At 59.7% G+C, this 17524-nt stretch overlaps 1 protein-coding gene across 14 annotated transcripts; it reads left to right on the top strand.

The window, feature by feature from the left end:
• Positions 1-3848: 3848 nt before the first annotated feature.
• On the top strand, positions 3849-15781 carry SLC4A11 (solute carrier family 4 member 11). 14 transcript variants are annotated; one of them, XM_047771504.1, is made up of 21 exons: positions 4327-4417; positions 5436-5605; positions 5896-5940; positions 8106-8258; positions 8395-8444; positions 8721-8952; positions 9030-9114; positions 9351-9474; positions 11683-11898; positions 11983-12076; positions 12188-12313; positions 12393-12506; positions 12597-12729; positions 12988-13061; positions 13650-13914; positions 13990-14096; positions 14192-14360; positions 14452-14625; positions 14820-15015; positions 15102-15271; positions 15363-15781. In XM_047771504.1, exons 3-21 carry the CDS (start codon positions 5910-5912, stop codon positions 15424-15426), a joined length of 2577 nt encoding a protein of 858 aa, XP_047627460.1. In that variant the 5' UTR covers positions 4327-4417; positions 5436-5605; positions 5896-5909; the 3' UTR covers positions 15427-15781. The 14 variants fall into 14 exon arrangements, with proteins under 14 accessions (XP_047627453.1, XP_047627457.1, XP_047627459.1 ...); XM_047771497.1 differs by lacking the exons at positions 4327-4417; positions 5436-5605 and adding an exon at positions 3849-4148; XM_047771493.1 differs by lacking the exon at positions 5436-5605 and having other exon boundaries at positions 4285-4417; positions 8398-8444.
• Positions 15782-17524: the final 1743 nt, after the last annotated feature.

Genomic DNA, 17524 nt, shown 5'->3' with positions numbered 1-17524 from the left:
TAGTTGGGTTTGTTTCCACTGCGCCACAACAGGAACTCCCTGAGTTCTACTTTGAAGGTCAATCCAACAAAACTTGCTTATGGATCAGATGCAGATGAGTGGGGTGACCCCCAGGTCCAGAGCAGTCAGGTGGATGGTGGTGGATACGGAACTTAGGAGAACTATTTGGCCTGAATTTCATTTGAATTCCCTATTAACCACCCAGGTTGGGGAGAGGAGATAAGTAGGTGGTAGCATGTTGAAGTCAGGAGCTCAGTGACAGGCACCCTGAAATCTGGCGGTCAGCTGTGGCTGGTAGAGAGCTATGGACCCAGGCAAAGATACAGGGAAGACCAACACTGAGAGCTAGGTGTGAGGAGAGGGGAGGGAGAGAAGGAAACGTTGCACGAAAAAGGAGGGATTGGGAGTTCCTGTAGTGGCTCAGTGGTTAACGAACCCGACTAGCATCCATGAAGACGCAGGTTTGATCCCTGGCCTCAATCAGTGGGTTAAGGACGCGCTAAGAGCTGTGGTGTGGGTTGCAGACGCGGCTCGGATCTGGTGTTGCTATGGCTGTGGCTGTGGCGTAGCCAAGCAGCTGCAGCTCCGAATGGACCCCTAGCCTGGGAACCTCCATATGCCGTGGGTGCAGTCTTAACAAGACAAAAGACAAAAAAAGAAAAAGGAGAGATTGATAGGGCTGGGTGCTGCTGGGCAGCGGGGGTGGGCAGCTGGCAAGAGAGCTGAGGCAGGATGACCTCGGGACCAGGAGAGCACCTTCAGTGGAGTGGTGGGGACAAAAGATGGGTACGAGTGGGTCAGAGAGAGGTAGGAAGAGCCCGTGGAGGAGTTCCCGTCATGGCTCAGTGGTTAACGAATCTGACTAGGAACCATGAGGTTCGATCCCTGGCCTTGCTCAGTGGGTTATGGATTCGGCATTGCTGTGCCTGTGGTGTTGGCTGGCGGCTACAGCTCCGATTCAACCCATAGCCTGGGAACCAATGGCAAAAACAAACAAACAAACAAAAAAAAAGCCGTGGAGACAGGATAAGGGACAACTCTGGAGAAATTTGTTCTGAAGCACAGCTGAGGAACTGGGTGGTACCTGGAGGGGGCAGTTCAAGGGAGGGTTTTTTGTTTGTTTGTTTGTTTGTTTTTGGCTGCCCCAAGGCATAGGGAGTTCCCGACTCAGGGATCAGATCCTGAGCCGCAATTACCATCTAAGTGCAGCAACACCAGATCCTTTACCCACTGTGCCGGGCTGGGGATCAAACTTGTCTTCCAGTGCTCCCAAGATGCCCCTGATCCCACTGCACCACAGCAGGAACTCCCAAGGGAGTTTTTTTTTTGGTTTTGGGTTGTTTGGCTGCATCATCAGCATGTAGAAGTTCCTGGGCCAGGGACTGACCCAACGTCACAGCAGTGACCTGAGCCATTGCAGTGACAACCCAGGATCCTTAACTCAATGCACCAAAAGGGAACTCTTTAAGGGAGAGTTTCGGTTTTTGTTTTTAATGAGATACTATAGAGTTACTTCTGCAGATCCTAAAATCTACAGGCATAGTGGCAGAAGGAGGAACCTCAGTTGAGAGGATCTTGGAAAGCCATGAAGCACTTTGTGGAACACAGAACTCAAAGTTGTGTCCACAGTCCAGTAAAATCTGCCCTCACGGGAAAGAATGAGAGAGAATGTGTGTGTTTACGTCAGGGTCCCTAAATCAACACCTGTGTGAGGACCCCGTGGGGCTGGGGGCGGCGGGGAGGGAGACCTGTGCCACCTGTATTTGTCCTCAGCCTCTGAGCCACTGGCGGGCAGGAAGACGAAAGGAAACAGCTTCTCACATTGCAGCAGTGCTGTGCGGGTCAGGGGCTCCCTCCAGGACTACGAGGGGAACGGAAACTGCAGAGCCAGTGGAGAAGGGGTCCGAAGGGGTCAGTGTCAGTTCTTAGGAGAATCAGGTCCATAGAGCACCGGGAGAGGCCTGGGCTGTGGGCTCCTGTTTCTTCAGGGAGTTCAGAGGTGAGGGCCTCAGATGAGGGGGGAGGAGGCTGCAGTAAGGGGACAAGAGGCTGCCCCTCCATTGCAGGGTGGTTTCCTGGAACAGGAAAGGTCCAGGTTGCCTTGGGAGCTGCTGGTGATGTGGAGAAGGAGATGCAGAAGCCTAGGCATTCTGAGGTATGAAGGGCTGGGGGCAAAATGGGTAGCTTTTTAGGGGTCCATCCCCTGCACCTCACACATGGAGCTTTGCTCCCTGGGCAGTCAGCTCACCTGACTTCAGCTCTCCCTCAAATCTCCATCTCCCACCGGGTGACTGTGGATGTTTGTGCCATGGGCTGGAGGTCTAGCTAAAGGGCCTCTAGGAGTTCCTGTTCTGGCTCAGTGGTAATGAACCTGACTAGGATCCATAAGGACGTGGCCTCGCTCAGTGCATTAAGGATCCGATGTTGCTGTAGGCTGTGGTGTAAGTTGAAGATGCGGCTTGGATCTGGCATTGCCGTGGCTGTGGTGTAGAGTCAGGTCAAAAAATAGAAAAATAAAAAGCAAAATAAATAATTAAAATAAAGGGCTTCTAAGAGTTCCCTTCGTGGCTCAGCAGTTAACGAACCCGACTAAGATCCACGAGAATGCAGGTTCGATTCCTGGCCTGGCTCAGTGGGTTAAGGATCCAGTATTCCTGTGAGCTGTGGTGTAGACTGCAGACAACGCTCGTATCTAGTGTTGCTGTAGCTGTGGTGTAGGCTGGCAGCTATAGCTCCAATTCACCCCTAGCCTGGGAACTTCCATGTGCCGAGAGCGCAGCCCTAAAAAGCAAATAAATAAATGAAAATAAAGGGCTTCTAGAGAAGGTCCCAAGGTCTTAAGTGAATGGAGTACCCAGGATGACCTTGTGTCTCCTCCCAGACTCTGCTCACCACAGGGAAGCATGGGGCTAGCCTTGGGGCAGCCAAGGTCGGAGTGCCCCAGAATCTCCTGCAGTAGTAGGGAGCAGGGTGCTCAGGGCCATCCTGACCCCCAGGCCCTTCATCTGCCAAGGGGGCGCCCCCCTCTCCCCAAGGCTTTGCTCCTAATGCTCTTATCTTCCTGGGAGGGGAAACCGGTCAGCCTCACTTACCCCATCTATGCATGGGGCTCCCCATCAACGCACTAAGAACCCTTTTGGGCCACAGGGCAGCCTCTCCCTAGAGGTGGGCTCACTCTCTGCTTGCTTTGCCCTGCCCTCTACCAGGGCTGGGGACCTTGAGTGAGAACTCTGTCCCAGCAGGAGATGAGATGCGGGAATCCCTGCTATTCCTCGGGCTGGTGGCCAACATGTGGAGGGAGTGGGGGGTTAACACTTGGTTGTAAGGAGAGTTCCTGGGTCAATCCGGTCCCAAGGGCTAGGGAATCGTTCTCTGAAGCCACCCGAGGGTCAAACCAGGGATTTATCGCATGCACTGGGCTGGGCCGGCCGCGTGCACCACTGCCTATCCACATAAGCACGTGCGCACTTCTCCCCATCCTCCCCCCGACTCCCGCCCCGGGAATCTACTAGAGGACGAGGTGCGGGAGAAGGCGCGTCTCCCGGCCGGGCTCCCTCTTTTCCGGAAGGGAAAACCTGTCGGCCACGCCACTTTGGGAAGGAAAAAGGCCGCAAGCCAAGACCTTGACCGTAGAGAAGGCCGAGGGCGCAACGAAGCCGGGAGAGAAACCGTGAGGCATGCAGCAAGCAAACCCGACGCCGCCGAACCGGCAGGACGGCGGGCTCCTCGGGCCAGGGTGTAGCCCAGTGAACGCACGCCAGCCGGTGTAGTTAGTCGGGGCGCGCTTCCCGGAGGAGGAGTAGGAGGATTTGCCGCCCGAGCAGCCGGCTTGAATGGAGAAGGCGGGGCCGGAGCAGGCTGGGCCCTGCCGAGGCCCCCTGCCGAGAGGAGGGGGCGGGGACCGGCCACACACTTAAAGCTGACACCAGGGAGGCCCTACCCCCAGCCCGGCCCGCGCAAGCACTGCCTCAGCTTCGAGGGTCTCTGAGCCCACCGAGTTTCTTCGCAGAACCTTCGCAGCCCCGCTCAGTCCCTAACCCAGCCGCGCCTAGCTGGGCGCGCGTACTCCAAGAAGCCAAGTCTACGAGCTCTGGCGAAGTCGCCGCAAGCTCCCGGGAGCAGCCTGCCCGGGGTGAACAGAAGCGCAGGTGAGGGCGCAGGGCGGGCGGACGGGACCCCGCCCAGACCGCACGGCCTCTGGCGCCGGGGAGGGCCGTCGGCGCGGCATTAGGACCCAGGCGCGGCGCAGGGGTGTGTCGCCGGCTCCCGCCGCGGGCCCGCCCAGGACGCCAAGGTTGGGGTCCCGCGGCACCCGGTGAGGAGCCCGGGCGTGCACGCAGGTGTGCGGCCGTCTGGCGGCTGATCGCTGGGGCCATGGCCACGGCCACCAGACGCGCGTTCCATCTCCAGCCCTGCGGTGGGTGCCTGCAGCGGGAAGGCCGTCAGGTCTCCGTCGCAGAGGCGTGCTGGGTGGGGACGCAGAGCCGTCGAGGCGCAGGGGGGAACGCAGACGCCGTCGGCTTGCACGGGCCCGGGCTGAGCGGGCTAGAGGGTCGCGGGGCCTTCCCAGCCTGGGCGGGGGCGGGGGGGTGAGTTCGGCCGAGAGGGAGTGGGAGGCCGGGGAGGATATGCTGGTGTTGGTGGAGAGGTCCAGGATGGCTTCGTGCGTACCGCGCCCTTGACTTAATGCGTCTGGAAACGCTTAACTATTTTTGAAGAAACGAGGTAGCTGGTGGAGGGGTGGAGGGGTCTTGCAAATGGCGGGGCGGAGTTATGGGGTCCCTAGCACCTCGAGCGCGGGGCTCTTAGTAGCCAGGCAGGCCCCACCTCTGAAAGCCTCGTTTTAAGTTCTACCCGACACCTTCCCGCCCCTACGCTGCTGCGGTAGTCTCTCCCCCGACGCTCAGACACCCGAGAGCCAGACCGGGGTTTGTGAAGATCATCTGTTTACGTGCAGTTGAAGCGCCCGGCCCGGGAGTAGAGTGTGTATCATCCTTACCCTTCCGTACCCTCGTCCTCTGTCCATTCCTGAGCTCGCCGGTGCTACCATTACTGCCCCCGCCCCTCCCTTCTGGATGCCACCCGGGCTCCCGGTCCGCATCCTGCACCCCCACCGCCACCCCAGACCCCCGCGATCTCTGAGTCTGGAGGCGTTTTCCTCTCGTGCACGTGGCCCCTCCTGTCGCTTCCTTCCCCGAAGAGCCCGGGACCATCCGGGGAGGCGCGGGGAGCGCGCACAGCTCCCCCCACCCCCTCCGCCGCCCCGCGCCTCCCACCCCCCCATCTCGCTAAGGGACCAACGGCTCCGCCTCCCAGGAGGCCCAGAAAGTGGGTGGAGCCGAGGGCGGGAGGAAGGCCGTTGCCAGGTCCCCATGTAACCCGGGCACGTGATGTTGGGAGCGACCACACGTGTGATGGGTGTTGATGGCAACCAGGGACCGACGTGTGAGTGAGACCCGAAATGTGCCGGAAGAAGAGCCCCAAACTAGTTACTGGATTTGGCAGCGAAGGACTGAGAGAGGGAAGTCGGCTTCCACAGGGAGGTCGACCGGTGGGATCTCCTTCCAGACCAATGCAACCAGCGAAAGCTTCCTTCCTTCCCTGGGTACTGTTAATTACTTTTGGAGAAACATGCTGACAACATCTCCCCGCCTCCCTCCTTTCCCACCTGGGCGGCCCCTAGCAGATGGACTGAAGAGTAACAGGCATGGCTCCCTCTGGCTCCTCAAGGAGCCTGGCTAGTACCGGCCCCTGCTCCTTTTACTCCCGAGGTCTCTGGGAAGGGTAAGAAGGACTCAGCAGCATGGGGGTGGGGGCGGGCAGCAGCAGATTGCGTGGGAGACTGCCCAAGGCCAGTCCATGGAGCTGGTGACCCTTCTTTGGCTTGCCTTGCAGAAGCGTCTTCTGTCATGTCACAGAGTGGATACCCTGAGGACCCAGGTGAGTATCTTTCAGGTGTGGGTGTGTGTATGGAGTCAGAGGTCTTGAGGGAATCTAGTGTATCCACCTGGGCACTCATGGTTCTCTGCTGGTGCTGGGACACCTTTGGAGCCTACCCTCCCTGGAGGTTGTGGTGTCATCGGAGGGGCAGCTGACACTGCCCTGGACACTGGCAGGTCTCTGGTGGTCCTGGGAGGGCAGGATCCTGCGCTCTGTGAACCATCGGGGCTTTCCCATGGTTTGCTGTTACAATGCCTGGTTACCTGACCGGCTTTTTTAGGGCAGGTATTGTATGTACCCACATTCCTCAGACGCCGCCCAGCACTGTGGCGGAGGGGCTGCCTTTGTCTCTCTAAAGAATTGTAACCTCTCTGCACGTCCGCTTTCCCTGCTTGCACCAGCCTTACTCTCTCCCTCTCCATATCCCCGGGCTGATTCTGTGCTGCCTCTCCTGTGCCCAGACCCAGGAGCTGGCCTGGCCATCAGAGGAGTGTTTAATGGGACAGTGCTTGGATAGAGTGGCGATGTGCTCTTACCCCAGGTCCCCAGGGCATGGTGACCGCATGTGCCAGGCTGCTGGTGGGCAGGTTAGGTATGTGATTGGGCTATAGGGTGGAGGTGGCGTCCCAGGAGCCTTGCAGGGACCTGATGGTAGGTCCACCACCTGGCTGGTAGGTCCCAGCCTGGCTGGGTAGGTCCTGTGTGGAGCCCAGGGTAGGGGAGAAGTGGGGCAGTGTGAGGAGCACGGCAAGCAATAGCAGGTGCTGGTGGGAGGTGACTGCGGGGCAGCTGGGACAGGTCAGGACTGCGGAATCAACTAGTCTAAGCAAAGCAGGGCTGGAGCATGGGAAGAAGGAGTCTTTCATGGACATGAGCTCCAGGACAAACGGGGGAAGGACATCTTTTGAATTAAGCATTCTTCTCTGGAGTGCAGTGCAGTGCAGACCCGGAGCTAGTGGTCACCAGTCCATGAGGGCCTTGCTGGGGGAGGCCTAGCTCCTCCTCCACAGAAAGGGCCCAGACTGAGCACAGGACATGGGGGGCACAGGGCCTGGGATGTTTAGAGGAAACCAGCGGGCAGGAGTGGAAGTGAGTCAGGGTGAGTCACTGCCTGGCAGGTGGAGGCATGCTGCTGACCCTTCTCTGTCCCTGCACCTGAGCTTGCCAGGCACTGGTGGGCTTTGGCTGCAAGGGCCCCTTTCCTGGTAGTATCACAAGTGGTGCAACCCAGGGCACCCACAGGACACTGACGAAGAGGTGCCAGTTGGGCCAAGAGTAAGGCAGGGAGGAAGGTTCTATGGAGCCTGGAAGAAGGCCCTCCAGGGAGGGATGCCCTCAGCTCGGAGGGCAGAAGCCAGTATGCCGGGGGTGCTGGCCGCCTGGCCTGAGGAGTGAGACATCAAGGTGGCGGGTGGGACTGGGCTCGGGGGGCTGGGGGTCAGGACAGGGGTAGCAGGGCTGGCTCAGACTGTCAGCCCCGAGGCTGCCGGGAGCCACAGCAGGGCTCAGGGCAGATTGGAACTTCTGCATGTCCCCAGGAGGGCTTCCTGAGAAGAGGCCTGCCCTGCAGTGTCATTCCCCTCTCTGCCCCTGGCTGTTTCTCTGGCTCTCCCGCTTCCGGGTTCTTGTCTGATGTCTGGATGTTTCTCAGTCTTGATGCTTCGCCCCACATGCCCTCCCTGGAAGGAGGAGCTCTGAGACCCCGTGCCAGTGAGTCTGGATGCTGCAGAGGCTCTGGCTTTCTTTGGGTCACCTCCGGGGAGCCAGACAGGTCCAGGTCCCATAACCTAGATGTTCTGGGAAGGCAGGTGCCAGTCGGTCTTTATGTCACTGTGCCATGTGCCTGGCCCAAAGTCTGTGGAATGAACAAGTCTTTCTCTAGCTAAAGGGTATGTGTGGCACAGCGCAGGGCAAGATTCCTGCAGCAGAAGGATGTTGGAGAGAGCCACTGGGCGGGGGCTGTCAGCGGGCTGCCGCACTCTGAGGGGGCTGGGCAGGACCAGGCCCGACCTGGACCGAAGTTGCCTTCCTGCTGGAGGCCTCCCTCACCACCGAGCATGCGGCGAGGGGGCAGCTCCTTTGGCTTGGCATCCCTCTCTCTGGGGTGTAGCCCTGACAGCCAGGCCCTCTGCGGGGGTCTCTCTCGGTGGTGGTTGGGTCTCCAGGCTACCTCAAGTGTGACACGGATGATGCCTCTGAAACCCGTGAGGAGAGCCTGGGGGATGAGGCCTTCGACACGGTCAACTCCTCCATTGTGTCTGGCGAGAGCATCCGTTTTTTTGTCAACGTCAACCTCGAGGTGCAGCCCACCCAGTCTGGTATGGGGGTTGTAGCAGGACCGGTGGGGGGGGCGCGTGCAGGGGACCGGGGACTGGCTGGCAAGTGCGGCCCCTCTCCACCAAGAGAGACCCGATGAGGCGGGGCAGCAGCCTGAACCCTCCGGCTTTCCTCCAGCAGAGAGCGAACTGCCTGGTGGCTACGGGCTCCTGCATACCTCGCGCAAGGTGAGTGGCCCATCGGCCAGAGGGGGGACCCTTGGAGCCGGGCCGCCCGCTGGGGGTGGAGGGGGCTGCTCACACAGCTCCCCACACACTAAGCGAGGATCTCACACTGGCCCCGGGGTGGCAGCGGGGAACAGCCACGCTGGCCTTCTCTCCTGGAAGGGGGTGTTGGGTCCTGGTGGGCAGGGGCAGCCAGGGACCACTGCAGAGGAGGGGCCCAGGCGGGGACAGTGCATCCCATTCATGGCCTGTGTGGTTCTACGTGTGGGGTCTCCACAGTACCTGAAGTTAAAGAACTTTGAGGAAGAGGTCCGGGCACACCGGGACCTCGATGGTTTCCTGGCCCGGGCCAGCATCATCCTGAACGAGACGGCCACCTCCCTGGACGACGTGCTGCGGGCCATGCTGTACCGCTTAGCCCAAGACCCCCACAACACCGAGCCTGACTGCCACTTGGACCTGCTCATGGCCATGCTCTTCACTGATGCCGGGGCCCCCATGGAGGATAAAGGTAAGGGCTGTGCCTCAGCCTGGGTGGGAGGGCAAGGAGACGGGCCGTCTGACCTCCTGTCCCCTCCACCCCATCAGGAGTCCACCTGCTGTCGGACACCATCCAAGGGGTCACTGCCACAGTCACAGGGGTGCATTATCAGCAGTCATGGCTCTGCATCATGTGAGTTGCCAGGCCACCACCACTGGCCTCCCACATGTCACCTCAGAGACAGGCATCCCTTGTCCCTGTACGGGCTGGCCTCCTGCGCTGAGGGCAGAGTGAGGAATTCACCCCACTTGGTCTTTTCAGTTCCTCCTTAACAGAGGTTACTGGGGTCAAAGTTAGGGGCTGTGGGCTGTGTTGCCAGCTCCTAAGGATGGCCCCTGTGTGCTGTGTGTCCTCCCCGTCCCTGCCAGCTGTACCTCCAAGGCCCTGGTGAAGCGGCACGTGTGCATCAGCCGCCTGGTTCGCCCGCAGAACTGGGGGGAGAACTCCTGTGAGGTGCGGTTCGTTATCCTGGTGCTGGCCCCACCCAAGATGGTAAGAGGGGGTCTCGGGTGTTCCCGGGAAGGAGGGTTACCCTGCCCTCTTCTCGGGGGGCATCTCGCCCATGTGCCAGAGGCCCCATCGTCCTGGCCTCTGAGGGCCTTATTCTCACCTTCCTGTTCGTCTCTACTAGGTTTATCCAAAGCATACTCTCCAGGTCTTCATCAAGCTCTCATTTCCCCAGCAGTTGCCCAAAAGGCTATATTCCCTTCCTGATTCAAAAAAGATACTTTTGGAGTTCCGTTATGGTTCAGTGGAGACAAATCTGACTAGTATCCATGAGGACTCAGGTTCAATCCCTGGCCTTGCTCAGTGGGTTAAGGATCCGGTGTTGCCATGAGCTGTGGCGTAGGTCACAGGCTCGGCTTGGAGCTGATGTTGCTGTGGCTGTTGTGTAGGCTGGCGGCTAGAGCTCTGATTGGACCCCTAGCCTGGGAACCTCCATATGCCGAGGGTGTGGCTCTAAAGAAAAAGACAAAAAAATATATATATACTTTTTAAGATTATCACTATTTCAGGGAGTTCCCTGGTGGCTGAGTGGGTTAAGGATCTGTCTTTGCCATTGCTGCAGCTCAGGGTTGCTGCTGTTCAATCCCTGGCCTGAGAATCTCCACACACTGTGGGTATGGCAAAAAAAAAAAAAAAAAAAAAAAAGATTATCACTATTCACTTTCTTTGGCCTGCCCCAACCCTAACTCCTTTAGTTGGCTGACCATGATTTGTCAGCCAGGGATCCCCACTCCTTCCTGGGCCATTTAGCCCCTGGTCAGAGGCATCTCACTGTTTTTTTTCTTTTTAGGACCACACCCATGGCATATGGAAGTTCCCAGGCTAGGGGTCCAATCGGAGCTGCAGCTGCCAGCCTACACCACAGCCACAGCAACGCAGGATCGGAGCCACATCTGTGACCTACACCACGGCTCATGGCAACACCAGATCCATAACCCACTGAGCGAGGCCAGGGATAAAGCCCCTGTCCTCATGGATACTGGTCAGGTTTGTTACTTCTGAGCCACAACGGGAACTCCTGGGGCATCTCGCTTTTGTGAGAGCCAAGGCTTATACAGTTGGGGAATCTTCTCCTATGGAAAAGGATTTAAAAATCATGAATAGCAAATGGCAGGGGTTCCCTAGTGGCACAGCAGGTTAAGGATCCACCTTTGTCACTGCTGCGGCTTGGGTGGCTGCTGTGGCACAGGTTCAGTCCCTGGCCCGGGAACGTCCACATTCCACAGGTGTGGCCAAAAGAAGAAAATGGCTCGAGTCCCTCCCGAGGCCTGGAAAGGGCCTTAACACTTAAACTTCCATTAGCTTCTTGATGGTTCTGCCCCTGCCTCTGGTGTGGATTCAGAGCTTGGGACAGCCCCTCCCCAGGCTTTCTCTAAGCAAGGGGGTGGGGGCACTAGGGGACTTGTCCCTCCCAGGGACTTCACAGCCATGCTGTGCACTGCCCCAGACGTCACTGCGCTGGGAGGAACAGCATCCAGGGCGGTGGCAGCTCATGGGTCAGAGAGTGACCGCTGACAAGGTGGCCAGAACCCTTGGAAGGAGCAGAATCCCTAGGACTGAGTGGTTAGACTGGTGCCTTGAGACAGGTCAGCCATCCTGCCACCCAGCTCCTCCTCGGGAGGCCAGCCTGTTCTACAGCTACCGGAGAGCACAGTGTGTGCGGAGTGGCCCCGGGACTATAGCTCTGGGAAGCACGAAGGGGCAGATGCCGCTCCCAGGGAACCAAGGCTGGGGAGGTGAGGACGGCTGCTGTGGTGGAGGCTGGACACTGAGTTCATGGACAGGGTTGACCTTGGCCAGGCAAGAGGGTGAAGGCTGGATGGGCCCAGAACCCCTCTGAAAACCAGATAAACCAGCAGGCAAGGCAAAGGCCGCTGGCGAGGGTAGCACAGTCGCTGCGATTCCACTGTCCACAACGACACAGATCTGCATTCCTCAGGACAAGCGTGACCCCTGAGTTTGTACAATCCTAGATGGATGGTAGTTCTGGTGATCTGCTGACCTGGTGGAAACTGTGGCAGGGTCCGCTAATGCTTGAACGTCCCTGGGGGACTGCGGGACCACCTGCTGCCAGGTCCTGGGGCGGGCACCTGCCACGTGCGTGGAGCCATCCACCCGCGCGTGGCCCATGTGGGGCGGGGTGCCATCCGCTCTACAGTGACTGCAGGTGTGATTCTCCTGCCCTGTCCCCAGAAAAGCACCAAGACTGCGACAGAGGTGGGACGCACCTTTGCCACCATGTTCTTAGACATCGCCTTCCGCCAGAAGCTCCTAAAGACCCGCACAGAGGAGGAATTCAAGGAGGCCCTGGTACATCAGAGGCAGTTGCTCACAATGATGAGCCAGTCTGCGGGCACCCGCATGACGGATCACAGCATGAACTCCATCTGCCTCCACAAGCCCCCGAAGGTACAGGGCAGAGGCGGCCCGGGTGGGCGGCATGGGGCACGGGGCTGAGGGCCACGGGGCTGATGGGGTGTGTCCTCTTCCCAGCCCCCACAGCACACAGACTTCTTCCCCGTGGGGAAGGGTATCCGGGAGGACATCGCCCGCAGGTTCTCTGTGTATCCACTGGACTTCACTGACGGTAGGTGGCCTGGGGCCCTCCTGGAGCTCAGCCTGTAACTTAGGCCCCAGGACAACACGTGTGCCTGTCCTGTGTCCCCAACACACCCTCCATCCTATCTCCCGTTCCCAGGCATCATCGGGAAAAACAAGGCTGTGGGCAAATTCATCACCACCACTCTGTTCCTCTACTTCGCCTGCCTCCTGCCCACCATCGCTTTTGGGTCCCTCAACGATGAGAACACGCATGGGGCCATTGGTGAGGGGCTGGAGGCCAGGGGGACCTGCTGGGCGGGGCCCAGGGCCACAGGGCCCCCCTGACCAGCCCGCTTCCTCAGACGTGCAGAAGACCATGGCCGGGCAGAGCATCGGAGGCCTCCTGTACGCGCTCTTCTCCGGGCAGCCGCTGGTGGTGCTGCTGACAACCGCGCCCCTGGCGCTCTACATCCACGGTGCCGTGGGGGTGGCGGCGGGGAGACGGTTCCCAAGGTCCCTGGCCCCAGCCTGGCCCTGACTGCTCGCTCCTGTCCCGCTGCCCATAGTGATCCGGGGCATCTGTGACGACTACGATCTGGACTTCAATACCTTCTACGCATGGACGGGCCTGTGGAACAGTTTCTTCCTCGCGCTTTATGCCCTCTTCAACCTCAGCCTGGTCATGAGTCTCTTCAAGAGGTGACAGGCCCTCCCCTGAGCCTCCAGTAGGAGGGAGACCAAGGCCAGGGACTTGGGTCAGCCTCCATGCTCGCCTCTGAGGCCCTGTAACCCGAGAGCAGAGGGGGCACCCCCACCATGTCACTGTCCCACGGGGAAAGCCTGGCGCCCTGGCCCGCTTCCTGGCAGGAACTGGCAGCGGGGGCCTTGCTGAGGCTCAGGGAAGCCTCCCTCCTAACAGCTCACCCCCATCTCATGAGGCATATCCTCCACTGGCAGGTCAACGGAGGAGATCATTGCCTTGTTTATTTCCATCACATTCATGCTGGATGCTGTCAAGGGCATGGTCAAAAGTGAGTGTGTAGGAGTTCCCGCTGTGGCACAGTGCGTTAAGAATCTGACTGCAATGGCTTGGGTCGCGGCAGAGGTGCAGGTTCGATCCCTGGCCCAGTGTGGTGCAGTGGGTTAAAAGGTCTGGCATTTGCCACAGCTGCAGTTCAGATTTGATCCCTGGTTTGGGAACATCCATGTGCTGCGGGTGTGGTCACTAAAAAAAAGTGTGTGGCCAGGGGCTACAGGCTTGAGGGCAGCCAGGAAGCACTCAAGCTAAGGTTGATCCCATGGTCCAGGGTGCTCTGGGCGCCGTGACTGGCAGAGAGCAGCAGCCTTGCATGCTAGAGGTTGACAGAGCTGCCCAGGCAGGATCAGAGACACCGGGCCGGGCAGGATTCACTGTCAGAGATAGACAAGGGCAGGGTGTGGGGTGATCAGGCAGGTCGGGGGTCCAGGCAGACAGAAGGCCAGCTCTCCCGGCTACTCCTCCCTCCCCCGAGAGTCCCCTTGTGCCCCCCAGGCTCCTTCACCCCACATCCGGGAAGAAGCCCCACAGGGCCCCAGGCTCCCAGAGCCGATGGCTGAGCCCCGTTGGCCTGTATCCATAGTCTTCCAGAAGTACTACTATGGCCAAAACCTTGAGAACATCTATGCATATAGCTCTTCCTCGGTGAACCTGCTGGGCCTCAGCACCAGCCTCAACAGCAGCCTCCACAGCGCCCTCAACAGCAGCCTCCTGGCTGGCCCGCCCGAGCTGACTTCAGGGGGCAGCCCGGCCCCTGAGCCCCCAGCCCGGGACACTGCCGTGCTCAGCCTCCTCATCATGCTGGGCACACTCTGGCTGAGCTACACCCTCTACCAGTTCAAGAAGAGGTGAGGGGGCCTTGCTGGGGTGAAGGGAAGGGGCCCAGGCCCCGGGCCACAATGACACACCCGCCTGCCCCCCAGCCCCTACCTGCACCCCTACATGCGTGAGATCCTGTCCGACTGCGCCCTGCCCATCTCCGTGCTCACCTTCTCCCTCATCTGCTCCTATGGCTTCCGGGAGATTAAGAGTGAGTTGGGACCAGCCGTGGGGGTGGGCAACGGGGGTTGCTGGGTGTGGGGTGGGGAGACGCGGGCCTGAGCAGGGGCCTGTGTCCTGCTGCAGTGGGCAAGTTCCGCTACAACCCGAGCGAGAGCCTGTTTGAGATGCCCGAGATGCACTCACTGTCCCTGGCAGCCATCAGCAGTGCCATGGGCCTCGGCTTCCTCCTCTCCTTGCTCTTCTTCATCGAGCAGAACCTGGTGGCTGCCCTGGCTAACGCCCCGGAGAACAGGTGCATGGGGTTGGGGAGGGAGGGGCAAGCGTGTCCCCAACCGCCAGGGGACCAAGGGGGCTCTGTCCACACGGGACCCTGTCTGCTGCAGGCTGGTAAAGGGCACTGCCTACCACTGGGACCTCCTGCTCATCGCCATCATCAACACTGGGCTGTCTCTGTTCGGGCTGCCCTGGATCCACGCTGCCTACCCCCACTCCCCGCTGCACGTTCGGGCACTGGCTTTGGTGGAGGAGCGTGTGGAGAATGGGCACATTTACGAGACGTGAGTGTGAGAGTGGGCCCTAGAGGCCTGAGAAAGAGGCACATGGACCCTGAGGTGGGGGGAGCCCTGGGCCACACGTGACCAAGGGAGGGATATGGCTCGGGGGACACACGCCCAGCCGTGACACAACCCGGGAAGCACACGCAGCCCTGTGGCCCAGGCCAGCGGTGACCCAGGGCCCTGGAACCACACAGGATCGTGAACGTGAGGGAGACGCGGCTGACCACCCTGGGCGCCAGCATCCTGGTGGGCTTCTCCCTCCTGCTGCTGCCCTTCCCGCTACAGTGGATCCCCAAGCCCGTGCTCTATGGCCTCTTCCTCTACATCGCGCTCACCTCCATCGACGGCAACCAGCTGTGCGCTCGCATGGCCCTGCTGCTCAAAGACCAGGCAAGCGTGTCTGGCCCGGGGAGTGAGGGGTGGGGGTGGGGGACACGGCGCCAGACCTGCCCACACCCAGTCCCTGCCCCCCACAGACCTCGTACCCACCCACCCACTACATCCGGAGGGTACCCCAGAGGAAGATCCACTACTTCACGGGCCTGCAGGTCCTGCAGCTGCTGCTGCTCTGTGCCTTCGGCATGAGCACCCTGCCCTACATGAAGATGATCTTTCCCCTCATCATGATTGTCATGGTCCCCATCCGGTACGGGGCAGGGGCTGGGGGCTGGGGGGCTGCCCTCCGCTGGCTCCTCCCCGACCCAGGCTCATCTGTCCGCCTGTCCCCCTCCCCCCAGCTACAACCTGCTGCCCCGAATCATTGAAGCCAAGTACCTGGACGCCATGGATGCTGAGCACTGAGGCCGTGGCCACACCCCGCTTGCCCGCCCCTCCGGGTCGTCCCAGGCTGGCGCTGTGGCTGCGTGCGGGGAAGTCTGGCATCCTGGGGTGCTTGCTGCTTTGTGCTGCACCTTCCCCCCACAGCTGTCCCAACTGGCCTAGGGTACCTGGGCATCGAAGGGGCACCCAGGTGTGTCTGCTCACTTTGGGTCCAGACCACTGCTCAGGGCAGCATCTGCCCAGGGTGGGACTAATAAGCAGGATGGATTTTCTTTTGATAAAAGAGTCAGATGCCTGAAAGAGAAACCATTTCCTTGATTGTGTAAGGAATTCACTGTACGCATGTTAGAGAATAAAGCTTGTTTCTATGCTTCTATGTGCCGCCTCCGTCTGTGCTGCCCCGGCCCAGCCTCTGAAGGCCACCTGAGGGCCCTGGGGAGGGGGAAACGCTCCCATGGGGAGGGGACTGTTGAGCGCCGTCTAAGGGCTGTTACTTCCGACTGCAGGAGGCCTCTATGCTGCCATGTTGCCAGGCACCCGCCCGGCAAGTGTTCTGGGAAGGGCCCTGAGGAAGAAGCCAGTGGCTGGTGGTGGGGAGATCAGCAAGGCCCGGGCTCCCAGAGGCAGCTGCACAGCAGCCTGACAGGAGATTTTTCTCTCTTTTTTTTTGGTTTTTAGGGCTGCACTCGTGGCATATGGAGGTTCCCAGGCTAAGGGATGAAACAGCTGTAGCCACTGGCCACAGCCACAGCAACATGCTATCCGAGCTGCATCTGCGACCTACACCATAGCTCCCTGCGACGTGGGAGCCGGATCCTTAACCCACTGAGCGAGGCCAGGGATCGAACCTTTGTCCTCATGGATACTAGTTGGATTTGTTTCTGCTGCACCACAATAGGAGTTCCCATAACAGACTGAAACAGGTGTGTGGGTCAGAGCAGCAGTTCTGAACTATCCTGACCGCTACACAGGTTCCAGATTTCCATCCTGCACCTGGGGCAGCACTCGGGGATGGCAGGGATGGTGGCATGTGGGGAGAAGGTGTCAGGTTCCCGGCTTGGCCCTTAGGCGGTTGGCAACCGCAGCAGCAGGCAGAAGGGACTGTGGACCCATGTGTACCTGGAAGCAGCAGCAGTAAACAGAATACCTGGCTCACAGACGCCATCACATCACTGGACAGGGTTTGGGCTTAACGAATGCACTACAGACCAAGGGCGCAGAGGAGAGATAACATGTGCTGCCTCTGAAACGGAAAAGGGAGGTTTCTAGAATATACGAAGAATCCCACAAGCCAACACAAAGTCAGTGACTCCAACAGAAAAGAGGCAAAGGCTGTGGACAGGGGGCAGAGGGAGCCCAAAACATTCACAGGCGAGGTGTTCAACCGCCTTGGTAACCTGAGAAACACGACCCAGCAGTGAGATGGCACCTTCCATTAGGTAGAGGGACGAAGCAGAGGGCTGACCGGCTGGTGGGGGTCAACGATGCAGCGTGGAGCCTGGGGCTCAGTCAAGAAACCTCAACCACCACCCACACAGTCCTGTTGCTGGCTGGTAGGGGTAGGACAGCATGTTCACCGGGCTGTTTATGGCACGAGTAATTCAATGTCTGAAAGGGGGACTGGAAGTGCCCTGTGCACCCAGGACAGCTCTGAGGAGCAGACACACACCCACCCCCGGGGCACGTGGTCCTTCTTTGGGGCCCCTCCCTGCAGGTGGAGCCTGGTCCAGGATCACAGGGGAGGAATAGGCAGCCCCCCCGCCCAGCACACCACATCTGAGCTCCAGCCAGACACCGCCTACCACCCAGGAGACATGGCCACCGGCACTTCCTCAGGAAACCACCCAGCTCAGCTTGCAGGCGAGAGGGAAGCAGAGGCATGAGTTCCTGTCCTCACCCCACTCACTGACGCAGCTTAGGGGAGGAAACAACTGTTAAAACCAGGCCCTGGGCCATGCTGCCGGGCCTGAGGCATAGTGACAGGAGGGGCTGGAACTGAAGCCTGAGAGTGACACTCTGGCACTGAGGACCCTCCCAGCACTTGCTGCCATACAGCGGGCTTTTCTGCAGGCCCTTGGGGTTGGGCGCCTCCTCTTCAGCAGAGGAACTCCTGCAGGAA

This window comes from Phacochoerus africanus, chromosome 3 (assembly GCF_016906955.1).
Source record: "Phacochoerus africanus isolate WHEZ1 chromosome 3, ROS_Pafr_v1, whole genome shotgun sequence".
NCBI classification, from domain to species: Eukaryota; Metazoa; Chordata; class Mammalia; order Artiodactyla; family Suidae; genus Phacochoerus; species Phacochoerus africanus.
This window is presented reverse-complemented; position numbering and strand designations above follow the sequence as displayed.

Excerpts from the sequence above, each read along its gene's own strand:
- SLC4A11 (XM_047771490.1), top strand. The coding sequence starts at position 5,425 with ATGGCAACCAGGGACCGACGTGTGAGTGAGACCCGAAATGTGCCGGAA. Across the intron at positions 9,475-11,682 it reads TGCTGGCCCCACCCAAGATG|AAAAGCACCAAGACTGCGAC; the intron begins GTAAGAGGGGGT and ends CCCTGTCCCCAG. Across the intron at positions 14,097-14,191 it reads TGGCTTCCGGGAGATTAAGA|TGGGCAAGTTCCGCTACAAC; the intron begins GTGAGTTGGGAC and ends GTCCTGCTGCAG.